Source organism: Suncus etruscus, chromosome 16 (assembly GCF_024139225.1).
Source record: "Suncus etruscus isolate mSunEtr1 chromosome 16, mSunEtr1.pri.cur, whole genome shotgun sequence".
NCBI lineage: Eukaryota > Metazoa > Chordata > Mammalia > Eulipotyphla > Soricidae > Suncus > Suncus etruscus.
Window position 1 is genome coordinate 75328435 of NC_064863.1, and position 27857 is coordinate 75356291.

The 27857-nt window shown below is 36.7% G+C and overlaps 1 protein-coding gene across 7 annotated transcripts in view; it reads right to left on the reverse strand.

Moving 5' to 3' along the window:
* Nucleotides 1–965: 965 nt before the first annotated feature.
* MAPK10 (mitogen-activated protein kinase 10) overlaps nt 966–27857 on the reverse strand; it is a 232020-nt gene continuing 205128 nt past the window's right edge. For 6 of the 7 annotated variants that reach the window (XM_049789765.1, XM_049789762.1, XM_049789764.1 and 3 more), the window contains 3 exons: nt 23509–23572; nt 21371–21448; nt 966–1868 (listed from right to left, as the gene is read on the reverse strand). In XM_049789765.1, the coding sequence (XP_049645722.1) occupies nt 1726–1868; nt 21371–21448; nt 23509–23572 (285 nt within the window). In that variant the 3' untranslated portion in view covers nt 966–1725. Of the gene's footprint in view, nt 1874–21370; nt 21449–23508; nt 23573–27857 lie in introns of all 7 variants that reach the window. The other variant, XM_049789768.1, reaches the window with a different exon arrangement.

Below are 27857 nucleotides of genomic sequence, written 5' to 3' on the forward strand. Positions count from 1 at the left end.
TATTTCACTAACGATTTCTTTCATATATTTCTCATCTTCAAATGAAATATAACCACCTTGGTAAGCACCAAGAGTCAGTGCAAATAGCTGCGATTAGCTATTTCACTAGAGTGAGGAAGAAGGGAAGCCTCAACCCGGTCCCTATTATTGCTGAGACATCACCCTGGTGGTGCCTTGTATATAACCATGTATCACAGTGCCCTCTTTTGTGCTCCATTTAATGAGAACTAAGTTCGGTTCATTTCCCTAAACATTGACATTAAATTGTCATGGCTTTTAAGATCAATTGATATTGCTACAGCTATTAGCCACAGTAACCAACCTATAGGCAGAGTTATTGCTGTCACATGGCCTGCAGTAGAAAGCAACTATTCTGGGACTAGCTCAACATTTTCCAAAGAAATTTAAGTAACATAGAATAGCATGTATATGAAGGAGGGAGAACCCCCTGAGCCTTGATGTCTGTGGGAAAATTCTAAAGCCCAGACATGAGGACCTGTACTTTGAGGATTCTTTTCTCCCCCTCTTTGAAGATGCTTCATTTTTTAAATTCTATATTAAGAGAGTAATTTCCTTTCTCAAATTGAATTTTGGCCTGGCAAGTAGACATTCATAAAGAATACAACTCACAAACCGGAAGTGGTCTAGTGTTGACTGGTTTTGTTGTTAATATCACAGATACAACTCAATTTGATTTCAGGGAGGGATCCTACCACTATGACACATGTTTTTTTTCAATATGTGATTACTTTCTGACATATGGATGTAGCTGCTGGTAGCTGGGCAATGAGATCTTCCTCCACTCTATCTTCTCCTACCAGCCCACTAACTCACTGCCAGAAAAAAAAAGACATTTAGCTTTTGTCCCCTCTTCCTAAAGGTCAAGCCATCGAGTACCTGGAAATTGACCCTCCCCACCCATTCCCACACTGTACATAAGCATCACATATGTTCCTTGTACAAACTGGTATTCAGGTGCCATTTAATCAATTCAAATTCAAATTCAAAGCTACATCTTCAAGGATCCAAGAGAGTTCACTCCCCCCCAATGATACCCCCTTTACAGGTATTCTTATAAGACATACAGCTTAATCAATTAATGAACTACACAGCTTATATACTGGCAATATAGTACAGATGGGTTGATGCAGAGTAATTGATCACATGAAATGGACCGTGTGGGTTCCCCAGTGCATGATGTCTTGTAGAACCCTGAGGACACTGACAGTAGCATCTCTAAGGAGTTAGTGCTGTATGAATACAGACACATGCGGATCTGTATCTACATCCATCTGACTAGGCCAAAGGAGCAGGTAGATGCAAGATAGAGACACACACATGCTGACAGGGCAGGTGTATACCTTGTCATGCCATTTGAATGGGCAGTTACAGATCACTGGTTTTTGCAGCCATTGGAATTACACTTTATGGGAAAGGCTTCTCTAATTGGGTTTCATTTGCTTTCTGTTGTAAGCATTGTTGGAAGGAGATCAAAGCAAGAGCAACTAGAAGTTAAATACACGTTTGGCTTAGCAGAGATAAGGAACTCTGGAAAAGAAGCAGGCAGAAAGATTTGTTTTCTTTTGGGGTTTAAATTCTCTCCCTTGCATTTTTCTTGTCGTTGCCATTGTGTGTCTGCTTTGTGTGTGTGTGCGTCTACATATGTGTGTGTGTTCCACCATGTCATCTCCTGAAGAATGCTGGATTTCGCAGGCAGGCGGCTAGTCACCTGCAACAACCCAGGGGTCCCGCTGAGGCTTCCAGGCTGCTGTCAGTGTCAGATGCCAGGGTCTGGTCGGTGGACATAGAGGAGATGTCATTGACTGACGAGGATGGAGGGAGGCTCTCGCTGCTGTTCACTGCTGCACCTGTGCTAAGAAAATGAAAACCAACATGACTAAATCTGGAACAAGATACAAGTTAATACCTCTTGGGGGAGGTGGGGACCAAAGCAAATACAATTGAGGTTGTCTGGTCTGTGGTTCATTTGACAAACTCTGTCATTGAATAATGAAAAAAAAGTCATTAAGTTAGAAATGGGGAAAATGCATAATCTCTGCAGAGTTATAAACTCTCTTCAGTTCTGTATCTCCCAATATTGGACCTTAGGTGAAGCCAATATACATTTCATTTCCAAAAGCTTCCTAGAGACTATGAGATAAAAGGATGAAGACATAGATCTATAAAGAAGGCAGATAAGCAAACGTTTTTTTTAATACAATAACATGAGCCTGGGTGCTTTTAATGCAAAACAACTTAAAATGTGAATAAATCTATGTACATAATGCAAATTTTATGAAAATACAGGGATAAATATAGCAATATGCATGAATCCTTAAATCAAAAACAAGAACTGTTACACCTTTGGAATATCTGTTTTTCCCCAGCTGACATATGTATTTTTTAATATTTTCCCTTTTATTTAAACAATGTAATTACAAAGTTGGTCATGACTGAGTTTCAGTTTTATAATCTACAGCACTCTTCACTCTTCTTGGATATGTGAATATATCCAAACCAATGTCTTCCTTTACCCCCTCCCCTCCACCTGCCTGCCTCTGGGTAAGTCATTTAACTCAACTCTCTTTTTCTCTCACTCTCATTTGCTCACATCCTATATTTTCCTTTGAGACACATATAGTTTGCACTGTTGTTAATGAAGGGGTACTGTGCATGCCACTTTATCTCCATTCAACACCCAGTTCTTGTTCAGAGTAATCAGTTCCAAATTGTCATTGTCACAGTGGTTCCTTCTCTAACCTAACTGTACTGCTCCACTATTTGTGACAAGCTTCTTATCAAGTAATTATCTTCCTAGCCCTCATCTCTATTTCCTCTGGACATTATTATATACAAACTTTTTTTATATCTCATGAATGAGTGTGAGTATTTTGTGTCTATCCTTCTCCATCTGAATCATTTTACTCAGGTAATAGTCTCAATATTAACCTATGTATAAGCAAATTTTATGACTTTATTTTTCCTAACAACTGCACAATATTGCAGCATGTAGATGTATCACAATTTCTTTAACCACTCAGCTGTTCCCAGGCTCCTGGGTTGTTTCTAAATTCTGCCTATTGTTAATAGTGCTATGTCAAACATAGAAATGCAGAGGGCTTTTGTTCTATTCCTAGGGTAGAAACCTAGGAATCTTGTTTTCCAAAAAGGAAGGGCCAGTCACCATTTCTGCCAGCAGTGAATGAGAGTCCTTTCTCTCTGATTCCGTGTCAGTGCTGGTTGTACTTTGTGTTGTGTGCCAATCTCTGTGGTGTGATATGCTATCTCGTTTTTTGGACTTGCATCTCCCAGATAATTAGTGATCTGGAACATTTTTTCATGTGCCTTTTGGCCAGCTGATTTTGTTCTGTAAGAAAATGTCTGTTCATTTCTCCCCATTTTTGGATGAGATTAAATGTTTTTAGGTTGAGTTCTAGCAGTGCCTTTTATATCTCAGATATTAACCTTTTATCAGATGGGTATTGGATGAATAGTGTCTTCCATTCTCTGGATAGGCTTTGTATCCTCATCAACATTTTCTTTGAGGTTCAGAACCTTCTCAATTTAATGTAGTCTCATTTGTTTATCCTAGTTTCTACTTGCTTGAACAGTGGTGTTTTACTTTGAAGATATCTTTAGTTTCAATATCATAGATTGTTCTGCCTACATTTTCTTCTTTGTACCTATCGTTTCAGGTCTGATATCAAGGTCTTAAGCCTGTTTTGATTTGACCTTTGCACATGATGTTAAAGGTCTGAGTTTGCTAACTTGCATGGTACTGACCAATTTTCCAGAACCATTTGTTAAAGAGGCTTTTTTTTCACTCTGTATTTCAAGCCTCTTTATCAAATATTAATTGATCATATACCTGAATGTTAATCTTTAAGATTAACATTAATATTTTAAATATTAGTCTATTCCATTTGACTTGAAGTTCTGTCTTTATTAGAGTACCATGCTTTTTTTTTAAATATTACTGCTTTATAGTACAGTCTGATGTTATGAAATGTAATGCCACCCATCTTCTTTTTCCCAAGCTTTAGCTATTTGTGGATGTTTATTGTTCCAGATGAATTTCAAGAGCGTCTGATCCACTTCTTTGAAAAATGTCATGGGTATACTTCTAGGAAATGCATTAAATCTGTACAAAGCTTTTGGAAGTATTAAAATTTAAAAAAAGTTAATCCTCCCAATTCATGAACACGCTCTATGTTTCAATTTCTTTGAGTCCCCATTTATTTCTTTATTTTTGTTACAACACTGAAGTGACAACTGTAAAAATTAGGCCTTGAAATATCATTCCTTATGGATCCAATGAATGATTGCTTAAATGATCTATACATAATTAAGACAAAAACCACACAAGCCCTACAGAAATCTGCAACCTCTGTGAATGGTATTGGTGAAATTTTATTTTTTATTAATATCTTTATTAAAATATACCTTCCTGGGATGAAACCTACTTGATCAATGTGAATGATCTTCTTGATGAGGCGTTGGATTCTATTTGCCAGGCTTTTGTTGAGATCTCTGCATCTGTGTCTAGGGATATTGGTCTGTAATATTCTTTTTTGGGCAGCATCTCTTTCTCGTTTTGGTATCAAGGTGATGTTGGCTTCATAAAAGCTATATGGAAGTGTACCTATTTTTTCAATTTCATGAAAGAGCCTGGCCAGAATTGGTAGTAAAAAAAAGTTTGAAAGAATTCATTAGTGAATTCATCTGGGCTTGAGTTTTTGATTTTGGGCAAATATTTATTACCATTTTAATTTCCTCAATGGTGATGGGGGTGTTTAGATATGCAACATCCTCTGTTCTCAACAATGGAAGGTTGCAAGAGTCCAAGAATTAATTCATTTCTTCCAGGTTCTCATATTTGGTGGCATAGAGATTTTCAAAGTAGTCTCCAATTACCCAATATCTGTAGTGATCTCCCCCTTTTCATTTCTTTTTTTTCTTTTCATTTCTAATATGGGTTATCAAGTTTCTCTTAAGAACGTTAAGGCAAACAATCAGACAATAGAAAAAGTACTTAAAGAATGTGAACAGATGAAAATAGAAGTCTTTGATAAACTCAAAAGAAACAACATAAGGATCATTGGAGTCCCAGAGGCCCAGGAAGGAGATCCCCAGGAATAATCAACAGTCAAAGATATCACAGAGAAACTCCCAGAGCTAAAGACTGCATGCAATCAAGTCCTGCATGCCCTAAGAAAACCATCTAAAATAAACTCAAAGAAAAACACCCCAAGACAATATCCTAGAAACAAACTTTAGACTTTAGACACAAACATGGACACTTTGTACTAATCAAGTGATATGTGCTACAGGAAGAAATCGCAATACTAACATATGCGCCCAATGAGAGACCAGCAAAATATCTAATACAATTATTGACAAATTTGAAAGAGGATATTAACAATAACACATTAATTGTGGGAGACCTCAGCACAGCCCAGTCAACATTTGATAGGTCAACCAGGCTGAAACCCAACAAAAATAAACTAGTCCTGGAAAGAAAAATGGAAGAAAGAGCCCTAGTAGATATATATAGGACACTCCATCCCCAGAAACTTAGATACACATTCTTCTCCAATGTACATGGGTCATTCTCCAGGATAGACCATATGCTGGCAGATAAAATATACTTCCATAAAATCAATAGGATAGATATTTACAGACTACCTTCGCTAACCACAAGGCTCTGAAATTAGATGTGAACTACAAAAGGACACGGAAGAAAAACTTTAACAACTGGAAATTAAACTACTACTGAACAGCCAGTGGGTCCTAGATGAAATCAAAGAGGAAATCAAAACTCTCCTGGAAATAAATGACAATTAAGTCACAAACTATCAGATCTATGGGACACAGCAAAAACAGTACTGATAAAAAAAATTTATCTTTCTGATATGTGCTAGCTTTGCAAGAACACATCAGGAAGGAAGAAGAGGCATACCTGAATAGCTTAAATATGCAACTTATAAAATTAGAAAATGATCAACAAAGGAACTAAAAATAGGGAGACAGAAGGAAATAACAAAGCTGAGAGCATAAATCAATGAAGTGGACCCCCCCCCACACACAAAAAAAAATTCAAAGGATCAAAGAAAGCAAAGTTAGTTCTTTGAAAAAAATAAACAAGATTGATAGACATTGGCAAAACTCACAAAGAAGGAGAGAGAGAGAAACTTGATAACCTATGTTAGAAATAAAATGGGGGAGACCCGACAAATATTGCAGAGATTCAAAGGGTAATCAGAGACTACTTTGAGAAACTCTATGCCACTAAACATGAGAACCTGAAATTTATGGATAAACCCTTGGACTCTTAACCTTCCGCAGTTGAATAAGGAGGATGTAGCATATCTAAACACTCCCATCACTATGGAGGAACTTAAAAGGGTAATCAAATGTCTGCCCAAAAACAAAAGCCCAGGCCTAGATGGATTCACTAATGAATTCTTTCAAACATTTTAAGAGGAACTATTACCAATCCCGGCCAGGCTCTTTCATAAAATTGAAAAAACGGGAACACTTCCAAACAGCATTTATGAAGCCGACATCACCTTGATACCAAAACCAGACAGAGATGCTACCAAAAAAGAAAATTACAGACCAATATCCCTGATGAACACAGATGCAGAGATCCTCAACAAAAGCCTGGCAAATAGGATCCAATGTCTCATCAAGAAGATCATTCAGTATGATCAAGTAGGTTTCATTCCAGGAATGCATGGATGGTTTAAAATCCATAAATATATCAATATAATGCAAAACATCAACAACAACAAAAAAAACACATGATCATATCAATAGATGCAGAGAAAGCATTTGATAAGGTTCAACACCCTTTCTAGATGGAAACTCTCAGCAAGATGGGAATAAAAGAATATTTCTCAATATAGTGAAGGCCATCTACCACAATCCAATGGCAAATATTATCCTGAATGGAGAATAACTAAAAGGAGGAGATTTGGGATATTGGTGATGAAATGTTGTACTGGTGAAGGGGATTGTTCTTCACATGATTGAACCCCAACTACAATCATATTTATAATCAAGGTGTTTAAATAGATATTAATAAAAATACAACAATTTGAAAAAATAAAGTTTGTGTCATCTGATATTAATATGTCCACCCCAGCTTGTAAAGTGTGTTGTTTGCTTGGATGATTTTCTTCCAGCCTTTGATTTTGAGTTTATGTTTGTTCTGTCTATTCAGGTTTGTTTCTTGTAGGCACCAGAAGGTTCCACCCCAGCTTGTAAAGTGTGTTGTTTGCATGGATGATTTTCTTCCAGCCTTTGATTTTGAGTTTATGTTTGTTCTGTCTATTCAGATTTGTTTCTTGTAGGCACCAGAAGGTTGGATTCATCTTTTTGATCCATTTTGCCACTCTGTGTCTCTTAATTGGTGCATTTAGTCCATTGACATTGAGGGAGATGATTGTCCTGGGATTTAGTGTCATCTTTGTGTATAAGTTTAGTGTGTCTAATGGTCTGTCTTGTCTTAAAATTTACCTTTCAGTTTTTCCTTTAAGGCTGGCTTTGCATCTGTAAAGTTTCTGAGCTCTTGCTTATCCGTGAAACTATGTATCCTTCCTTCAAACCTGATTGTGAGTTAGGCTTGGTGCAGTATTCTAGATGAAGCATCCATTTCATTCAGTCTTGTCACAATATCCCACCACTATGTTCTGCCTGGAGTGTTTCTTGTAACATGTCTGCTGTAAATCTTAAGGACGCTCCTTTGAATATAATTTCCCTTTTTGATCTTGTGGCTTTCAGTATTCTATCTCTATCTGTAGGATTCATCATTGTGACTAGGATGTGTCTTGGGGTGTTTTTCTTCGGGTACTCTTTGGGAATGCAGAATTTGATTCCATGCAGTTTTTAGCTCTGGGAGTTTCTCTGTGATGATGTCTTTGACTGTTAATTCTTCTTGGGTTCCCCTTCCTGGGCCTCTGGGACTCCAATGATCCTTATGTTGTTTGTGTAGAGTTTATCAAAGACTTCTATTTTCTTTTTTTTAGAATATTTGTTATAACATTTTAATATTCTATTTATCCTATCATTTAGGGCATGAATTTTAAGTAACATTTGAACATGTTTTATTTGAAATAACAGATTTCACAAAGTGAATTGTAAAAAAAATATATGTAAAACATATATACTTCTTTAACATAGAAGAGGAGAAAATAAAATTTTCATGAGTGAAGAAAGTAATTATTTTTTATATCTTCATTTAAACACCTTGATTACGAACATGACTGTGGTTGAGTTTCAGTCATGTAACAAACACCCCCTTCACCAGAGCAACATTCCCATCACCAGTGTCCTAAATCTCCCTCCTCCCCACCCCACCCCAACCCGCCTGTACTCTAGACAGGTTTTCTACTTCCCTTATTCATTCACATTGTTATGATAGTTCTCAATGTAGTTATTTCTCTAACTGCACTCATCGCTCTTTGTGGTGAGCTTCATGTAGTGAGCTAGAACTTCCAGCCCTCCTCTCTTTTGTCTCTGAAAATTATTACAAGAATGTCTTTTATTTTTCTTAAAACTCATAGATGAGTGAGACTATTCTGTATCTATCTCTCTGACTTATTTCACTCAGCATAATAAAAGACTTCTATTTTCATCTGTTCACATTCCTTGAGTACTTTTTCCACTGTATTATTGTTTACCTTAAGGTTCCTTTCCAATCTCTTCTGCTGTATGGAGTTTTTCGCCTTTCATCTTCCAGTTCTCTAATTCAGTCCTCAGCTGCTGTTACCTTGTTGGAGAGGCTTTTCATTGAGATTTTTCAGTTCAGCTACTCTGTATTTATTTTAGTTTGGAGTTTTCTGATTTCTATCTTTGTGTCTGTTCAGCCAGAGCTGTGTTTTCTTTTATTTCCATGAGGACCCTCCATATTTCTATTCTAAGCCCCTTATCCTGAGAGATTAATCAGATGGTTGGTATTTTTTTGGTCATTACAGCTATCATCTTCATTCTCTATGCATTTTGTTTGCCTGTGAGTTTTCCCCATTGTCATGCTTGTAGTGTAATTTTTTTTCTGCCTGTTATGGTGAGGTTCATTAATTAGAAAGAGTGTGTGGCCACAAAGCGAAGTGGAGCAGCCATCCTCTTCTAGGGCCTCTAAGAGACAGTTTTTGCTGGGCCCTTCCTTGCCCTCTCAGGAAAGCTTCAGGAGACAGAAGAGAAGAGAAACACACAAAGCCTACAGGTCCCCTCAGTCTCTCCCAGTCGCCAATCTCATAGCAAGACCAGAACCCCTCCAGCCTGCCTTCACAGACAAAAAAGTCACTCCTGTCTGGTACTTCTGGTAGCTGGTTTTCACTCAGTCTTTCTTGGCCTTTTGGCTTGAGCGGCTCCAGGAGATAGTTTTTGCTGGGCCCTTCTTCTGCCAGGAGAGCTTCAGAAGAGAGGAGAAGAGAAAGAAGAGAAGAGAAGAGAAAGGAAAGGAGAGAGAGGAGAGGAGAGAGAGGAGAGGAGAGGAGAGGAGAGGAGAGGAGGGAGGGGAGGAGGAGGGAGGGGAGGGGAGGAGGGGAGGGGACGGGGAGAGGAGGGGAGGGGGAGGGGAGGGGAGGAGAGGGAGGGGAGAGGGGAGGGAGGAGAGGGAGGAGGGAGAGAGGGAGGGGAGGAGAGGGGAGGGGAGGAGAGGGGAGGGAGGAGGAGAGGGAGGGAGAGAGAGGGGAGGAGAGGGGAGGAGAGGAGAGGAGAGAGAGGAGAGGGAGAGAGGAGAGGAGGAGAGGGGAGGGAGGAGAGGGAGGGAGGAGGAGGAGAGGGAGGAGAGGAGAGGGAGAGAGGAAGAGAGGAGAGGAGGAGAGGAGAGGAGAGAAGGAGAGGAGAGGAGAGGGGAGGGGAGGGAGGAGAGAAGAAAAAAGGAGAAGAGAGGAAAGAAAGAGAAAGAAGAAAGAGAAGAGAAGAGAAGAAAGAAAAGAAGAGAAGAGAAGAGAAGAGAAAGAAGAGAAGAGAAGAGAAGAAAGAGAAGAGAAGAAGAAAGAAGAGAAGAGAAAAACCCCAAAGCTGACAGGTCCTCTGTCCTCCTCTTTTTTTCTGAAGTAATGTTTTATCATTTTCTTTCACATCTTTAAATAATTGATTAAATTAAGTACTGCAAGGTACTTGATTTTCTGAGGCACAATTTTGGATGTTATTATTTTAAAAAAAAATCTATTCTCTTCATTATTTAATATAAATAAAACCAGGATTTTTGGTATAAATGCCACTTTAACATATAAATATATTTTTCCTGCAGATTTTATAGAGTTACTACCACCACAATTTAAGGAAAGTTAAAATCATAAGGCCTGTTGGCTCCCCCCACTCAGATGGCTGAGAAAAGACTTCAAAGAGAATTGCTTTCTTGAAAAGTGAAGGTGGTATATACTCAATCTTAGTAATAGTTGCAAACATTTATTTGACCTAATAAAATCTCCCTGATGCTGTGCAAAGTATGTAGATAGTTGTACATATACTCCATATGACAAATTTAGTGCACACAAATATGGCCTTAATTAAATATCACTTTACCTGGGGAAATCAGCATCATGAGAAACATAAAAATAACTGTAATCTTCTAAGTGAAATTAGTCTTTTTGTTTGTTTGCTTTTGTTTTTGAGTCACACCCGGCAGTGCTCAGGGTTACCCTGGCTCTGTGCTCAGAATCTCCCCTGGTAGGCACTGGGGACCATATGGGATGCTAGGATTCGAACCACTGACCTTCTGCATGAAAGGCAAACACCTATCTCCATGCATCTCTCTGGCCCTGAAGTCTTTTAAAAGATGTTCTGTATCTTTTTTTTTCTTTTTTTTTTGGGGGGGCCCACACCCGGCGGTGCTCAGGGGTTCCGGCTATCTACTCAGAAATAGCTCCTGGCAGGAACGGGGGATCATATGGGACACCGAATTCAAACCAACCACCTCTGGTCCTGGATCGCTACTTGCAAGGCAAACGCCGCTGTGCTATCTCTCTGGGCCCCAGATGTTCTGTATCTTTAAGCAGTCTGCACACTCAGATGAAAAGAACCCTTCATAGACACACCTGAAAGACTTGCTAATCTTTTCATTTATATCAGAATTGACACCCAGGGTCTGGCCTGGGAGTAAAAATGTTTAAGACGTTAAAATTTGCCCTCTTAGCTTAGAGAAGCCTCCGACTCAACTCCTCTGTGTCTTTTAATTGGAACTGATCATTCAGAAGATTTGTAACCTACACTAACGGTCTGTGAATTGTCTATTGTGAAGAACTTAATAGATCAAACAGTATATATATTGATAAACTTCTTGCTAACCAGAAAGTACAATTTTTTAACCTTGAGGAAAGCAGATATGGTGGTCTCTCACACATAAAATCATGTTTAAATACATCCTGTAGCATTCAATAAAGACACACAATTGCGATTCATCCCCACAACTGAAGTGGCTCCATCATTCACTGAACCCTGCATACACTTTTCTAGGACCCAGAGAATTCCCTGAAGTAGCCAGAAAAAGAGGCCATGACATGAGTCTTTAAGATGTTTATAAATATAGCTTCAGGGGCTGGAGTGATAACACAGCAGGTAGGGCTTTGCCTTACACACAGCAGATCTGGTTTGATCCCCGGGCATCTCATAATCCCTAAACCTGAATTTTTGAGTGCAGAGTCAGAAGTAACCCCTGAGTACCACCAGATGTGACCCATAAATCAAAATAATAGAAAGACAGACAGACAGACAGATGACAGACAGACAGACACAGACAGACAGACAGACAGACAGACAGACAGTCAGATAAGATAGATAGATAGATAGATAAATAATAGATAGATAGATAGATAGATAGATAGATAGATAGATGTCATCTTCAAATAGTGAGAGCTATCTTTTTACTTTCCTATATGGATGAACTTGATATCTTTTTCTTGTCTAATTGCTATGGCATGTACTTCCAATACTATAATGAATAGAAGTGGCAGGAGGGGAAAACCTTATCTTGTGCCAGATTTAGTTTTTCTCATTGAGTATAATGTCTGAAATGGGCTTATGTTAAATGGCTTTGACTATATTCAGAAGTTCCTTCAATTCCCATCTGGTTGAGACTTTGATCATGAATGTGTGCTGAACATTTTCAAATGCTTTCTCTGCATGTACTTCTATGATCATAGGAGTTTTAGTTGTATTGATAACATGTTCATATCAATATATTAGTGTTTATTAAATCATATTTGTATCTCTGGAATGAATCCTATTTGGTCATGTAAACACTCTTGATAAATTGTTGGATTATATTGCTATATTTTGTTCAGAAACTTTATCTGTGTTAATCAAGGATATTGGCCTGTAATTCCCTTTTTTTGGTCATATCTCTGTACTTTTGGTGTCAGGTGAGGTTAGTTTCCATAGAAACCATTAGTGTTTCTGCTTCTCAATTTCCTGGATGAGCCTGAAAAGGATTGGAGATAGACTCTTTAAAAGTTTGAATGAATTCATTAGTGCATCCATCAGAGCCTGGCTTTTGTTTTTAGAAGCCTTTTGATTATCATTTGATTTCCACAATTTTGATAGATATTGAGGTATAACAGAATATTTTGGTTCAACCTTGAAAGGTCATAGAATTTATTCATTGCTTATTCATCTAGTTTACTTTCTTCAAAGAACAACTTTTGCTTTTATTGATATTTTTGAATTGTTCTCTGGATGTCCTTTTTTAATTGCTGCTCTAAATTTTATTATTTCCTTCCACCTGGCTGCTTTCAGCTCATGTTGCTTATCATTTATAATTTCTTAAGCGTGCCATTAAGTTATCATGTAGTCTTTTTATTTTCCTAATAAATGTTGCTGCTATGAACTTTCTCTTAATTCTGCTTTTGCTATTTGTCACAAATTCCTTTCTGTCTTTTCTCTCACAAATTCCGATGATTCATGTCTTCATTCTCTTTGTTGCCAGGAATCTTTATTTCCTACTTGGTTTTTGTCTCTGACTCATTGGTTGGTCAATAGTTTGCTGTTTACTATCCATGTATTAAATTTATTTACCTATTTATGTTTATAATTTACTTCTCTTTTTGGTGCTATTCGAGAATAGCACTATATAGGACTATATTTGAGAATATAGTTGATATAATTTGTCTCCTCTTGATTCTATGAATGTACATTTTATGCCCCACCATAAGATCTAGGAGGATTTCCCATGTGCAATAGAGAAGAATGTGTATCCAGCTTTCTGAGGATGAAAAACCCTATATATGCCTACTAAGCAATTTTTTTCATTGCGTCCTTTAAAGATAGTATTTTTTTAAGTTTAGGCTTAATTGACATATCAAAAGGTGACAGAACAGTGGTGAAGTCTCTATTGTGTTGTTATTGATGCCTTTTTTAATTTATTAGAATTTATTTTAAGTATTTTTCTGGCCCCTCATTGATTACATATATTTTATAAGTGTAATTTCTTCCTGATGTACATCTCCATTGATTATGATCTCTTTCTCTCATAACCTATGTAAGCCTAAAGTATATATTGTCTGATATTAGTATGGTCACCCTAGCCTTTTATTAGAGTTGTTTGCTTGGAGGGTTATAATCCAACCTTTTAGTTTGAATCTGTGTTTGCTCTGAATGGTCAAATGTGTTTGTTGCATGTAGGACAATGTTGGATTCAACATTTGATCCATTTTGCCACTTTGTATCTCTTAACTGGTGTATTTAGTTCATTAACAGTGAGAGACATATTGTCATGGTATTTTGTACCATCTTTTTGTAGAAGTTTGGTGTATGCGTGAAGTTTGTCTTAACTTAAAGTAAAACTTTCAGTCTTCTTTTAATGCTTGCTTTCCGTCTGTGATGTTCCTAACCTGTTGTTTATCCGTGAAGCAGTATATCCTTCCTTCAAACATGAACGGAAGTCTGGCTGTGTGAAGTATTTGTGACTAGAGGTTTATTTCACTGAATTTGTTTTCACTATATCATACCACAGCTTTCAGGCCTGGAGGGTTACTTATGATAAATATGCTGTAAATCTTAAGGCTGCTTATTTTATGTCATTTCCCTTTTTGAAAATTCTGCTTTCAGTAATCTATCTCTATCTGTGGCGTCATCGTTGTAACTGGAATGTGCCTTGGATGTTTCTCTTTGCATCATTTGTAGCTGGTACTCTTCAGGTGTCCAAGATATGGGAACATGCATTCTTCAGCTCTGGCAATTTCTCAGCAATAATGTCATTGAGTGTTGCTTTATTATAAGGATTTTCTTCCTGCCTCTCTGGACACTAGTCATTCTTGCTCATGTTGAATTTCTCCCAAAGGTCTATTGTCTGTTTACTTAATTTGAGGATTTCTTCATCTTCTGTTCTTTATTTTAAGGCTCTTTTCCAGATTTTTCTGTTGAATGAAGGTGTTGTGCAGCCCATCTTTCAGCTCACTGATCTGTTCTCCACAGCTCTTACTCAGTTGATGAGTCCTTCCAGTGAGTTTTTCATTTTGCTTCCCAAGTTGATCAGGTTTGTTATCTCAGTTTGAAATTTTCTCATTCCTACTTTCACATCCTTTTGAGTCTTATTGGCTGTCCATTCCATTCTTTCTTTGAGAGCTTTAAACATAGTCTACGTTTATTCTGAAATATCCTTTGCAGAGAGGTCATATAAGTGGCTGATGTTGATTGATAGCTACCATTTTCATTCATTACGTGTGATGTGATTCTGTTTTGTCTTCCCATTGTGACTTCTGCTTTGTGGTGGTGGTTTTTATATATTACTTAAAAAAATATGCTAATGCAGAGCAAGCAGAGCAGCCATGCTCTTCTCTAGGTGCAGTAAACTGAATTTACAATCAACATTTTGATTCCAAAACTGTTCAGCATCACCCTAGTGGTTGGTCTCTTTTCTTGTCTGTCTCAAGGACAAATTATTACTTAGTTCAAAATCCAGGATAGGCCTGAAGCCCAGGGAGTGGTGGCCCAGGCCAAGCAAAAGAATATCTGCAAGTAGAGCAGCTTTTATGCTTCACTCTCACTGCTGGTAGTCTCTTAGTCTATCATATCACAGACATGCTGCTGCCCTCTGAATGGCCAAATTGCCTTCCCTCCACCCTCCATCACGCTAATGATTGAGTCTCTGGAATTAGGGTTGCAGATGGGTCTGACTCAGGCCACTCTCTCTGACAGTCTCCTGTCAATGGCAACCCCATTTCCCCTCATTATTGTAGTCTCCATCATCTCACAGTCACAATTGCCCATATGGCTAAATCACAGTGCCCATCACCTGCTCACTCCTTTGGCACTAGTATTTGTGCCTGGTCTCTTGGACACTTAGATGGGTCTGAAATATGCCTGCATCTCTAAGTCTTGCAACATAAAGCGTGCGGGAGCCACTCACTGCCTGACTCCTATCTGCACTGCTTGCAGTACTGCCTTTGTTGCTTAGTGCTGCCCCACCACCATTTTTCCCCTCTGCAATCTCCCTAGAAGTTTGATTTTCTATCACATTATGGGCATTTGCTTCTTTCCCAGGAGTATGGTGCCCCATTGCTGGGCTCAAGGGTTTCAGGAATTTCACACTTGGGATCATGCAGGACAAGATGCTCTCAGATCTTTAGGCTCCTTCTTGCTGCCGCATTTTCAAGACCTCACCTAAAATACCTCTTTCTAGTTTTCTTGCTAGGAAATTTCTCTTGTGGTCTGTTAGTATATATTCTTTTGAATCCTGATATTACATAAAAAGCTTAGGCATCCAATTTAACATATCAATATTTTCTAAATTATGTAGATGTCCTTAAAATAAATTTTATTAACCTCTTCTTGTTAATAATTACCTCTATGTATCAGAACAATGTGTAATATAAAGTTTTATAGCTTCAATTTGTTTGATGCTGATTTAGTTATGTCCTTTACATGACCATTATAGATCTAGTTCCTCTTCTGACCAATAGTACATTTCAAACACTAGCAAACAGCCCCAATTTTCTAACATAAACCAAATATTCAGCTTTAATTTGTTTCTGATTCTAGAATAAATTATAACAATATCCTCATGCTGTTTCAAAATCTTTGTCTCTGTTTTAATTATTTTCATATCTATATTAAAGGGAAATATTAAAAAGACACAGGAATTCTAGTAAATCTAGCAAACTATATTTAAATTATGGGCAAAAACATTTTAAAAGTTTGCTACTGGAACAAGAGTTAGTACAGTAGGTAAGGTGCTTGCTTTGTATGTAGTACATCCAGGATTGAGCAACACTTTATATATGATATGATGCCATATATATGTTATATATATATGCATATATATAGTACCCACCAGAAATCCCCACCAGAAATGGTACCTTAGCTGAGAGTCCAGAATAAGCCCTAATAACTACATAATTTTCCCAGTGAGTCAAACAAAAATATAAATTTAAACATTGGAAGTTGTGGCAAAATGCAAGCTAAGAGGTATTTTAAAGTATTTCTGAATAACAGTCCTGGGTCTCCTTGAAATAAACTTTTTGTCTTTCCCAGATTAGAACTGATTATATTCTAATTGTCATAGTTTAAGCTGAGAACTGATTCATACAAGCATGAATAAATATAAGCAGAAATAAGACTCTCTTACTGAAATGCAGCTTACTCATTACAAATAAACATAAAGCCACAACAATAACAGCTAGTGAAATAATAGAAAAATATTAAGGGAATTTTCCCTGGTGGAAAATAAAACAAAGATTTCACTAATAAATAATATTGAAAGAAGGTAGCATTTAATGAACCTTTCATATACATCAGATGACAAAGTAGATTGTACTTATAAAAATAGCAGCCCAACAGTTCTTACTTTAAAAACTAACACATTTTCAACATGCTTTCAGAATGTTATAAAAGTTAACTCATAATTCAGTCCTACTTTTATATAAAATGTTATTTTGTGATTATATTCTCTTGCTTCTTTTTACTTCTTTCATTTGCTTTAATTCCCTTATCTTCCACAATTTCTACTGAGCACATAAAACACTATTTAATAAAAAAAATTGAGGAGTAAAAGCAATAGCACAGTGTGAGGGCATTTGTCTTGCACACAGCCAACCCAGGATGGACCCAGTTGGATTCCTAGCATCCTCACATGGTCCCTAGAGCTTGCCAGGGTCTATTTCTGAGTGCAGAGCCAGGAGTAACCCCTGAGTGCTGCCAGATATGACCCAAAAATCAAAAATAAAATAAGATAAGATCAAATAAAAAAATTTTAAAAATTGGGTAATTTTATCTGCTTTTTCCTAAGTTCTGCAAGTGTCCCACTGCTGTAAAACAAGTGAAAGGTCTCAATTATGACTTTTTAGGAAGCACACTGAGTGGTGGTCAAGTCTTATTCTTGGCTCTGTGCTCAGGAGTCAGTCCTGGTAGGACTGTGGATCCCTTAAGGGTGACGGATCAAAACAAGATCAGCTATGTGTAAGACAAATTTCATACCTGCTGGACTATTGCTCTGGCCCAGAGCTTAATTATTGGAAATGATTTCTCAATAATGAAAATCACTGTGTGTTGTTGTCCTTCTACATTTGTTTATCAGCTAGTGTTATAATATCTAAATTCTCTATTAGAATAGTACTGCCCTTAATTTTCTCAATGAAAGATTATCCAAAGTTTAGAAATTTTATTATCTTCAGGCTTACATAACTTAATTTACCTGATATTTTCATAAAATAAGCTCATTACAAGTCTTCCGAAGTGTCCTTAGTAAAATCCCACTTCATCCATCTGTTGTATGGGAAAGTCTGAGGGAGAAAGAACCCTGTGCTCTGTCTAGCTATGTGCTGGAGCTGGCTATCCTTACAATTTTTTTTTTATTTAAGCACTATGACTTACAAAGTTGTTGACAATGTTCAGCCATACAATGTTGTTACAACTCAATTTCTCTACCAATGATCCCAGAATCCCTTGCACCCAGAATCATGTCTTTGACAGACACATTTTTAAGTTTAATTATTGTAGTTTGACTCCCATGTTTACAGAACTGTTTGACTCCAGTGATTTAAATAGCAGAAAAAAATAGCACACCTCCAACAACAGCTGAATCCTGTAATTTGCCTCAATATTTCCTCCAGTTCCCTTCTTCCATGGAACCTAGCTTTTCTAAGAGCAACTCTTTACTCAGCGCTTTCCAACACTGCACTCAATAATGTCCCACTAAAATTGGCAAAGCTCAGTAGTTAAACAAAAGGCACTTCTTCAGTAGTACATGGAAAATATTTGCCTGACTTCTATTATACTACAGTATATGCTTTTTGACTCTGGCTATTTCTAGCTTTATTAAATAGTCCTTTTGAATTTGTTTTCATGATGGAAATAAAACCAAAACTCTCACTAAGGATCAAAGCAGGGACCATATGGGATGCCAGGATTCGAACCATTGTCCTTCTGTATGCAAGGCAAATGCCTTACCTCCATGCTATCTCTCCAGCCCCACATATTCCAACTCTTGCTCTGAATAAGAACTTTGGTTTTCCCGTGCTCTCTCTTAAACACAAATCTTAGTTGTTTCAATGTTTTCTATTTGATTATTCATTCAAGCTCTTGGTCTTTCAAGTTCCTTTTTCCCCCACTTCACATCTTTTTAAGTAACTTTTGTTTAAAAAAAAACTATCTTGCTTCACTAAAAAATAAAAAAAGAGTAGAGAGAACTTAGTTTTTACTGAGCAAATAATTATGGCAATGGCTGAAAGCAAACTTGACTTCTTTCCCAAATTATAATCCTTTCAATGGTGAGCTGACTTCAATGAAATCATCCTCAGTCTCATTTTGCCCTCCCTGAGTTACATGATTCTGCAAAATGTATCATAAGGATGAGTGTTTTCACAACTGCTACCAAAGTACTGTAAAATCATTGTGGGATTTGAATACTGTTGTAGCAACCTAGTTGGGCTCTAGGGATAATTGAGGAGAAAACATAAGGGTGTCTTGGGAGTAGGTGAGCATATCTGGAGCACTTTGAAATAAAAGTAAGAATTAACTCACTAATGATTTGAGACACCAAGTTACACTTCACTGATCTTGAAACTTGGGCTTTTCAATGTTAATAGCAAAATGTTTGACTATTATGGAAACTCTTTAGCTAAGATGGAGTCTATCTGCCTTAACAATAAGCATTTTGAGTTAAATTCTGGGCTGTTAGAAATAGACTTTTTAATCACACAAGACAGAATCCCTAAATACATTAGAGGCAATTGCTATCAGTATGGACCTTAAAAAAGAAGAAGGAGGGTGTTTAGGACTATACCTCCACAACATTCTTACTCCTTTTTAAGAAAATATTTGGATAGAATTGAATAGCTAGAGCAGAAGATGTCATTATTGAATTAAACTGGTTTGAATGCTTGTGGAGAAAAAAAAAATACTACCCACAGAAGAGTATCAGCATGACATTTTGATTAATTTACTCTAGACATTTTATCTCATAGAAATGTATTATTTATTTATTTATTTATTTATTTATTTATTTATTTATTTATTTTTGTTTTATGGGTCACAACCAGCAGCGCTCAGAAGTTACTACTAACTCTGCTCTCAGAAATCACTTCTGGCAGGCTCAGGGGACCATATGGGATATCAGAATCAAACCCTGGTCCGTCCTGGGTTGGCTGCATGCAAGGCAAATGCCCTACCTCTTTGATATCGCTCTGCCCTCCCCAAAGAAATATAAACTGGTTGGGAAAAATGTATTTTATATATAGAGTACCAAAAACATTTTTCTCTTAAATAATTGTTGTCTATTTTCTGTCAGTAGTCTAAATTGAATATATTACACTTTAAATAGCCATTACATTTTCTAATATGCCTCACTTAATAAATTCTTTTAATATGTGGAACACAAATCTTAGGTAAATAATATTAGAAATAATACATTTAAGTATGCTAGTTATACAAAATTGGCAAAATTTGGTATATATGTAATTGTGGGTTAAAAATCCATTGAAAGCGAAAGGCCAAAGTGACAGCACAGCAGTAAGGTCTTTCTTTGCCTTACATGCAGCTGACCTGGAACAGATCAGGGTTTGATCCCTGGCATCCCATATAATGTCTTGAACCTGCCATGAGCAAATTCTGAGCTCAGAGCCACAGTAATAAATGAGCACCACCAGGTGTGGCTCAAAAACCAAAAAAAGAAGAAAAGGAAGGAAGGAAGGAAGGAAGGAAGGAAGGAAGGAAGGAAGGAAGAAGGAAGGAAGGAAGGAAGGAAGAAGAAGGAAGGAAGGAAGGAAGGAAGGAAGGGAGGGAGGGAGGGAGGGAGGGAGGGAGGGAGGGAGGGAGGGAGGGAGGGAGGAGGAAGGGAGGAAGGGAGGAAGGAAGGAAGGAAAGGAGAAGGAAGGAAGGAAGGAAGGAAGGAAGGAAGGAAGGAAGGAAGGAAGGAAGGAAGGAAGGAAGGAAGGAAGGAAGGAAAAGGAAGGAAGGAAGGAAGGAGGAAGGAGGAAGGAAGGAAGGAAGGAAGGAAGGAAGGAAGGAAGGAAGGAAGGAAGGAAGGAAGGAAGGAAGGAAGGAAGGAAGGAAGGAAGGAAGGAAGGAAGGAAAGAAAGAAAAAGGGAAGAAACTAACACTTTCCATTTCTGACTTGAAACTAAATATCTTAGCTAATGATTTTATAACTATCATGCTAAACTCAAAAAAACTTCAAATATTAGAATGAAAGATGGAAGAGGGAGTTTCGGTGGAGAAATCCCTGGTATCTACTTTTGACTTAGTGGTCAAAGGGAATTAGGACTCTGTATTTTGATAAAGACCTTATTATTGGTCTGTTTGTTTTGGGACTACACCCAGTAGTACTCTGGAGTTACTCCTTGCTCTACACTCAAGATGATTCCTGGTCATACTCATATATGATTACTGTATGATTAGTAATCATACAGGATGCTGGGGATTTAACCTGACTCAGCTGCATCCAAGATAAGCACCTTCCCTACTCTACTGTCTCTCCAGCTCATTGATGAAGCTCGTTGATCAGCTCATGCCAGGGTTTGAAGAGAGCAGATAGGACAACTATTATATATGCAGCCACCATGTTGGCTGGGACTCATAGAATCTTGAGCCCAGCTATTTAGGATTGATCTCTGAGTGAGGAGCAAGAAAACCTTGAACACAACCAGGTGTAGCTCTAAAACCAAATATAAATAATTGGCTTGTGTCAACACTACTTCAAAATTATTTAAATAAGTCCCAAAAGAACTTTTCTTATAGCCAAGAAGAATTTAAAAAAGCTACCAAAAATATCAAAAAGAATATAAGTACTATATTTAGTCATAGAATAAAAACAGTTAAGTGATATTTGTTCATATGCTTTATTAGCAGTGTTCTGGGTTGCAACTGCTCCTCAAAACCATGGGTAAAAGGCAATAAATTTTACTGGTTATTCACTGGGAGTGAGTACCTGAAGGAGAAGGTTGTCCTTTTACTACACCATTTTTAGTCTTTTCTTCAGAATTCATTACTTCTTTGTAGATAAGTTCTGTAAGACAATTACCAGTATTAATAAAAACTAACATGCCCCATATTTTTATATACCAGTAATAATAATACCAGTATGATATAAAAATCTCACACAATACGCATAGAAAATTCATTAGTTAACAGCAAATAACATTTTAGTGAGGTAGAATAAATAAAATTGAGAATAGTTTACTCCTATAGTTTTACAGTTTTAAGCAATTAAAGGAAGTTTGAATGTTTTCATAAAGCACTTGAAAAAATAAGTACATATTTTGTTTTTGGAATTCTTGAGTGAAACCTGAACTCTACTCCAACTTGTAAGGATTTTTGCATCCATTTTTCCTTTATATTAACTCTTTAGAAGATGTGTATTTTTTGTAACTTTAAAGTATTATCAATTCTTTAGTTTGGTTTTGGCTTTGGGGCCAGACAAGGCTGTGCTCTGTATTAACTACTAGCTCAATTCTCTCACTTCACATGGGCTCACAGGACTTTACAGTGTGCTAGGGAAGGTTACATGCAAGACATACCCACTATTTCTCCAGCTTACCGCCTATCTTTCCATCATTTTCTCAAGCTCAAATCTTGAATTTTTCAACTTATCAAGCCAACATTAGAAGGTTAATTTTATTTTAATATTTATCCCCAAACTGACAACCATTTCTTACATTATCATTACTAAGGCTAAATTTATAAACCCTCATTTCTTTCTAACTTTCCTTTTATCTTTATAATTCACTTTTTTATGAATAATTTTAATTTTGGCCAAAGTGAACTACAAATCATTCACAGTAGTATTTTAGGTACCTAGTGTCATTGAATCAGGGGCATTCCCACCACCAATGTTGTCCTCCCTCCACCGCTGTTCCCAGCATGCATTCCTTTTTATCATCCTTTGTTTACCTTTGTAAAACATAAATCACTTTATTTAAAGACCATATATCACAAAGTTGACATAGTTGGTCATAATACTGTTCCCAGGTAAGTGGAAATAAAATTATTTTTTAAAAAAGAAAACAAAGTAAAGAAAAAAAGATAACAACAACAAGAAAATTTGTAAAAATTATTGTATCTCACAATGAGATCATTAAGTCATTGTCAAAAGTTTTAGTACGCTCTTGTTGCTAGTTGAGCATTCTGGTATTTCTTTTGTTTCTGAACATTAGGTGTCTTTAGATACACACTGGCATCTAAATGTGTGTTTCTATGGAGATGACAACATTTTATCTAATATATGTTTACCTAACATATGTTTACACTAATGTATGTTTACTTTTCCATATTCTCTCACACAATTGTGACCTATAAAACGTACTGTATTCATATCATTCTTTTAGTCCTACACTGTTTCATTTGTGTCTCCAAAATGCATTCTCAATTTTCAATTTTTCTTTCCCAATTCATAATCCTTTTCAAAATAGCTCCACTGTTACTTCTTTTCATTTTTTTCTTTAATGTTCTCTCAGTTGACTTAGCAATTTGTTATGATCTCTACACTTGTATTTTCATATTTATTCTAATCAGTAGTTATTTATTAAATGTATTCCTTATATGTAGTTATTGTCTTTTGTTTGATGCTAAGTGTAATCATAAATCAGTACATATGGAAGAGTTTTTCTTTAAAATTTCTTATTTTAAAGTAGAAATAAACCATTTAGATTTTGTTTAAATTCTAAATATGGTCAGTTCAGTTTATGAATAATTGTGTTTTCTTTCTAATGTCTAAAACCATGTAAAGAATAATTTTAATTTTATTTATTATAGATGACAATTCTGCAAACAAATTCAGAATGCTTCATTATGGAATTTTAACTTAAGGTTTACTCCCTCTGCTCTCATTTATATTTTACAAAACCATCATCAGTTAGTTACTTTCATTCTTGAGTAAATGCAATGTTACTATATATAATTATGTAAATATATTTTAATATATAAATATATATTTGAGGGAACTTGAAAAATTACACATGAAGACAATCATAAAATCATCTAATAATAATAATATGCTTTAAAAGAAAAGGCCTTGGGACTAGTTTCTGTTGCAATAAAGAATAATCTATACTTTTATCAGATGGTTACCTTTCCATTCTTCAATGGTGTGTTCTCTTTCATCCAACTGTTTGTCATATATCTGAGGTGGAGGCTTCAGAATAAAAAACAACATAAACTTTAAGAATGATTTAAACATAATAAAACTCAATAATGCACAAGACAAGTTATTAAATTTGTGGTGATCAGAATCTTGTGTAAGTTATAAAATAATCGCAGTGACACTGAAGTTAAAGTTTCCCACAAGTTCCTTGAGAATTCATTTATATGCCAATATAAATATATGCCAATATATGCTGATCCAAATAAGGCAGCAGGATCCAGATCCTGTGTGCTCATCTCTCAAAACCTTCTCATTTGGAATCCAAATTGAAGCAACAAATAATGAGCCAGTCTCAAATGCACAAATGTGGACCCAGAAGCTATATGCTTTTCTATTCTAATAGAATCCTGCCCAAAAAAATCAATTCTAGACTATAAGACCATTGTTGCATTTTTAAACCTTCTCCCTCAAAATTTTTTGATACCTTTATCAAATATACGTTAGTACTAGTTTCTACAACATAGAAATATTTAGATCAAATCAATACTTTATCTTTTCTGGAAGCATAAAACAACTTCAGACAAAAAGATGAAATATATGTATATGTATATATATGTATATGTATATATATGTGTGTGTATATATATGTGTGTGTGTGTGTGTGTGTGTGTGTGTGTGTGGCCACATTCAGTGGTGTATGGGGTTACACTTGGCTCTATACTCAGGAATCACTCTTGGTGGTCTCAAGGGGATCATATGGGATGCTTGAGATCAAACCCGGGTCAGCTGCATGCCAGGCAAGCACCCTACCTGCTATGCTATTGCTCTGCTTCCAATATGCCCTATATTTAAATGGTCAGAGATTTTTTTTCTCATCAACAGCCATTCAATTATTTTTTAGATACATCATGTTGAACCTCTATGGTACTCCTTTGGATACCTTTTTTGCTAGAAATGATGTCACAGGACCTTTAACCTGATTTAAAAATTCGTAATTCCTTTTCCTATGAAGAGCTCAGAAACAAAAAAAATAAAAAAGAAAAGATTTTTTACCAACATGGGTCCCTTCCTACAAGAATAAAGACATCCTTCCTTGTCTCCTTTTGCTATTTGCCTCTGCATCATGGTACGCTCAGGTTTGGAACTTAGGTTACGTGATACAGAGAAAAGGATCATGTGGAACAATAAATCAGCATGAAATTTAGAAAGTAAGTGCTGAAGACCTACACTGACTGAAAAATAAATGGTTTAAAAAATTTTAAATCCTGGTACAATGAGAGAGAATCCCAAATTCATCTAGACCAGTATTCCCAAACCAACGGATCCGAAAGAGAAAAAAATACTTGCTTAACAACTAATAACTCACTTAATAACTAATATAATAACTTAATAAGTAATTAAAAGGGGCCGGGCGGTAGCGCTGGAGGTAAGGTGCCTGCCTTACCTGCGCTAGCCTAGGGCGGACCGCGGTTCGATCCCCCGGCGTCCCATATGGTCCCCCAAGAAGCCAGGAGCAACTTCTGAGCGCATAGCCAGGGAGTAACCCTGAGGCGTCACAGGGTGTGGCCCCCCCAAAAAAAAACCAAAAAAAAAAAATAAATAAGTAATTAAAATACAAATTTCTCAAAAAAGGCTATAGATAATGCTTTGAAAGTGAATAGTTGAGACAATTCGCTACTTCTATAAAAGCATCTTTGATTTAGGAGTCAAATCTTACATCAAAGTGGCTCTTCTTTAGTATATTCATAGTCTCTAAAAGTCTCACTCATAACAAACTTAGATATTGATCCCTACCTCTGACATGATCAGGGCAGCCTTGCATCTTGAAGAAATAAACTGAATATGAGGGGCTCTATATGATAGTCTAGTGGCTAGGGTCCTTGCTTTACATGTGGCCCAAATTGAGTTTGATTCTGAGTTTAATCCGTGGATCCCAGATGGTCTCTTGAGCCCACCAAGAGTAATCCCTGATCACAGACCCAGAAGTAAGACCTGAGCAAAGCTAGGTGTGTCTCCTCTCCCCACAAAAGAAAGAAATAACTGGATATGAAACTTTCCCAAGAATTAATGGGAAACATAGCATAATACTGATATGAGAAATAATTACTGAGGAGACTGGAGATTTCTTTACCATCTGAGATTGCCACTGGATAAAAAGAGGTTTTTTTTTTAATTTAATATTATTTGTTTATAATACTACTTGTAGTTTTCAGAAGTAGTGTAATACTTACGGGCATTTAAGTCTCACACACTTGCATACAAATACCCCTAAAACCCATTTTTCCCATTCCTTCCATCATTTATTTCAGAGTCTGAGAGTAACTTCATTTTCATTCATCTATGACTAAGCTAAGCACCTTCTTTTTTAAATTGTCTTTCCTTTTTATTTTTTTAAAGACTACAACCAGTGTTTCTCTGGGATTACTCCTGGCTATATACTCAGGCATCACTTTGGAGTGAGTTTATGGGACTGTATGGAGTCCCTTGGTATTGAACCCAAGTTGACCTGTGCAATGCAAGCACTCTACACAGTGTACTAGTCTATGTGCCTTCTAATCAGTAATACTACTCTAAGTAAAAACAGATCTTTACTCTATCCCAGTACTTCTCAATTATTTTCTGCCATGCCCCCCTTGGAAGAAGAAAACATTTTTTGTGCCCCCCGCGCAACTGTATATAGTACCTTTATTAAAAAAAAAACTTTAACCTGCAAAACAAAAATATATAAAATAATTTGAGCTTATTTTTAATCAGAGGTGATGTCTGGATTAATGGCTACAATGAGTACGTTTTGCAATGCACAGCTTTTCGAAGCAGGGTTTGAAGCAGGAACAGCCGCTCTCTCTCCAGAGACATACAGAGACATAAACACGGGGCTTAGCTTGTTATGACAGTGTTTGCCAAGGTCAAATGCACCCTCCTTTTATGGAGCTTTGCGCCCTCCCTAGGAAGCGCGCCCCACTATTTGAAAACCACTGATCTATCCCAAGAACCTATAAAAGAAACAATGAAATACAGATCCATCACTAAAGATAAAGTGACTGAAATGATCCGGTTCTGCTAGTTACCTTGCTGAGGCAAAAAACTTCATCCCAAACTACATAGGACTCCAAAACAATTGGATTACTATTATTTAATGAGCAAATGAATATAATGAAATACTTTCGGAATTCTATAAAACTGACATCAAAGTCAGCTAATTGCAAAACCAAGTAAATTCTGGTTAATGGACAGGCTTTGACAATTTTGACTTCTTTCCAGGGCTCAGCAAATCCTGTTCCTCTCCTATGTGAACTTCTAGACTCCACTTGACACAGAGTACCAAGCTCTCACAGGAACTAGAAATCAGTACATAGTTGGGTGCATTTTCCTTATTAGAACAAAATAGTGAGCCCAGAATTCTTGACAGCTGGCTTCTCATGGACTAGATTTTTCCATTCAAATTTCAAAACTGAACATGGCTCAAAAGGGACCGTTCTTGCAAAGTTCATAAATGCCATTTTCTCTTGTCACAAAACTATTTTGAGAGCACTTTTCCTTGGAGCCTCATCAAATAGCTGTTGCTGATGTCTGAAACATGAAGTACATCAACTTTCTAACCACAAACACACTACAAAGAAAGAAAGTCAAGTGCTTAGTCCAAGGTTTTTCCTTTCAATAAACCAAAAGAACTGCTTCAAACACATTTGCATAATATATCTGAAAGATTAAATGTTTAAAATTAAAATTTTAATTTACTATTAGTAGAATATATTCAACCAAAATATCATCTACATACAATGTAAAACAGTTACTCATCACTAATCCAAAGGGAGTATACTAACGTAGTACTTGGATAGTACTCATTAGATTGCAGTATTCTATGACACTTCTTGCCTCCATTTACTAAAAAGAAGCTACTGTTTCAATGTTTTTTTTTTCTTTCTCACAATATTAAGCAGGAATAAATCTCCATTCCAATTAGCGATAACAACAAAAAGAAAGAAAACTTTTTAAGATAGTCTAGTGAATTAGAATTGGAGATGTGGTAAAGTCAAAAAAAAGTTAAAGATATGGGGCCGGAGAGATGGCACTAAAGGTAAGGCGACTGCCTTTCAAGCACTAGCCCTAGGACGGACAAGCAGTTCGATCCCCCGGCATCCCATATGGTCCCCCCCAAACCAGGGGCAATTTCTGAGTGCTTAGCCAGTGAGTAACCCCTAGCATCAAATGGGTGTGCCTCCCCCAGGAGGTCACCCCTGAGCAACAAATGGGTGTGTCTCCCCCCAAAAAAGTTAAAGATAATATGTGAGATATTACGATAAGCATGCTTTTAGATAATCTTCAAAAGAGCAAA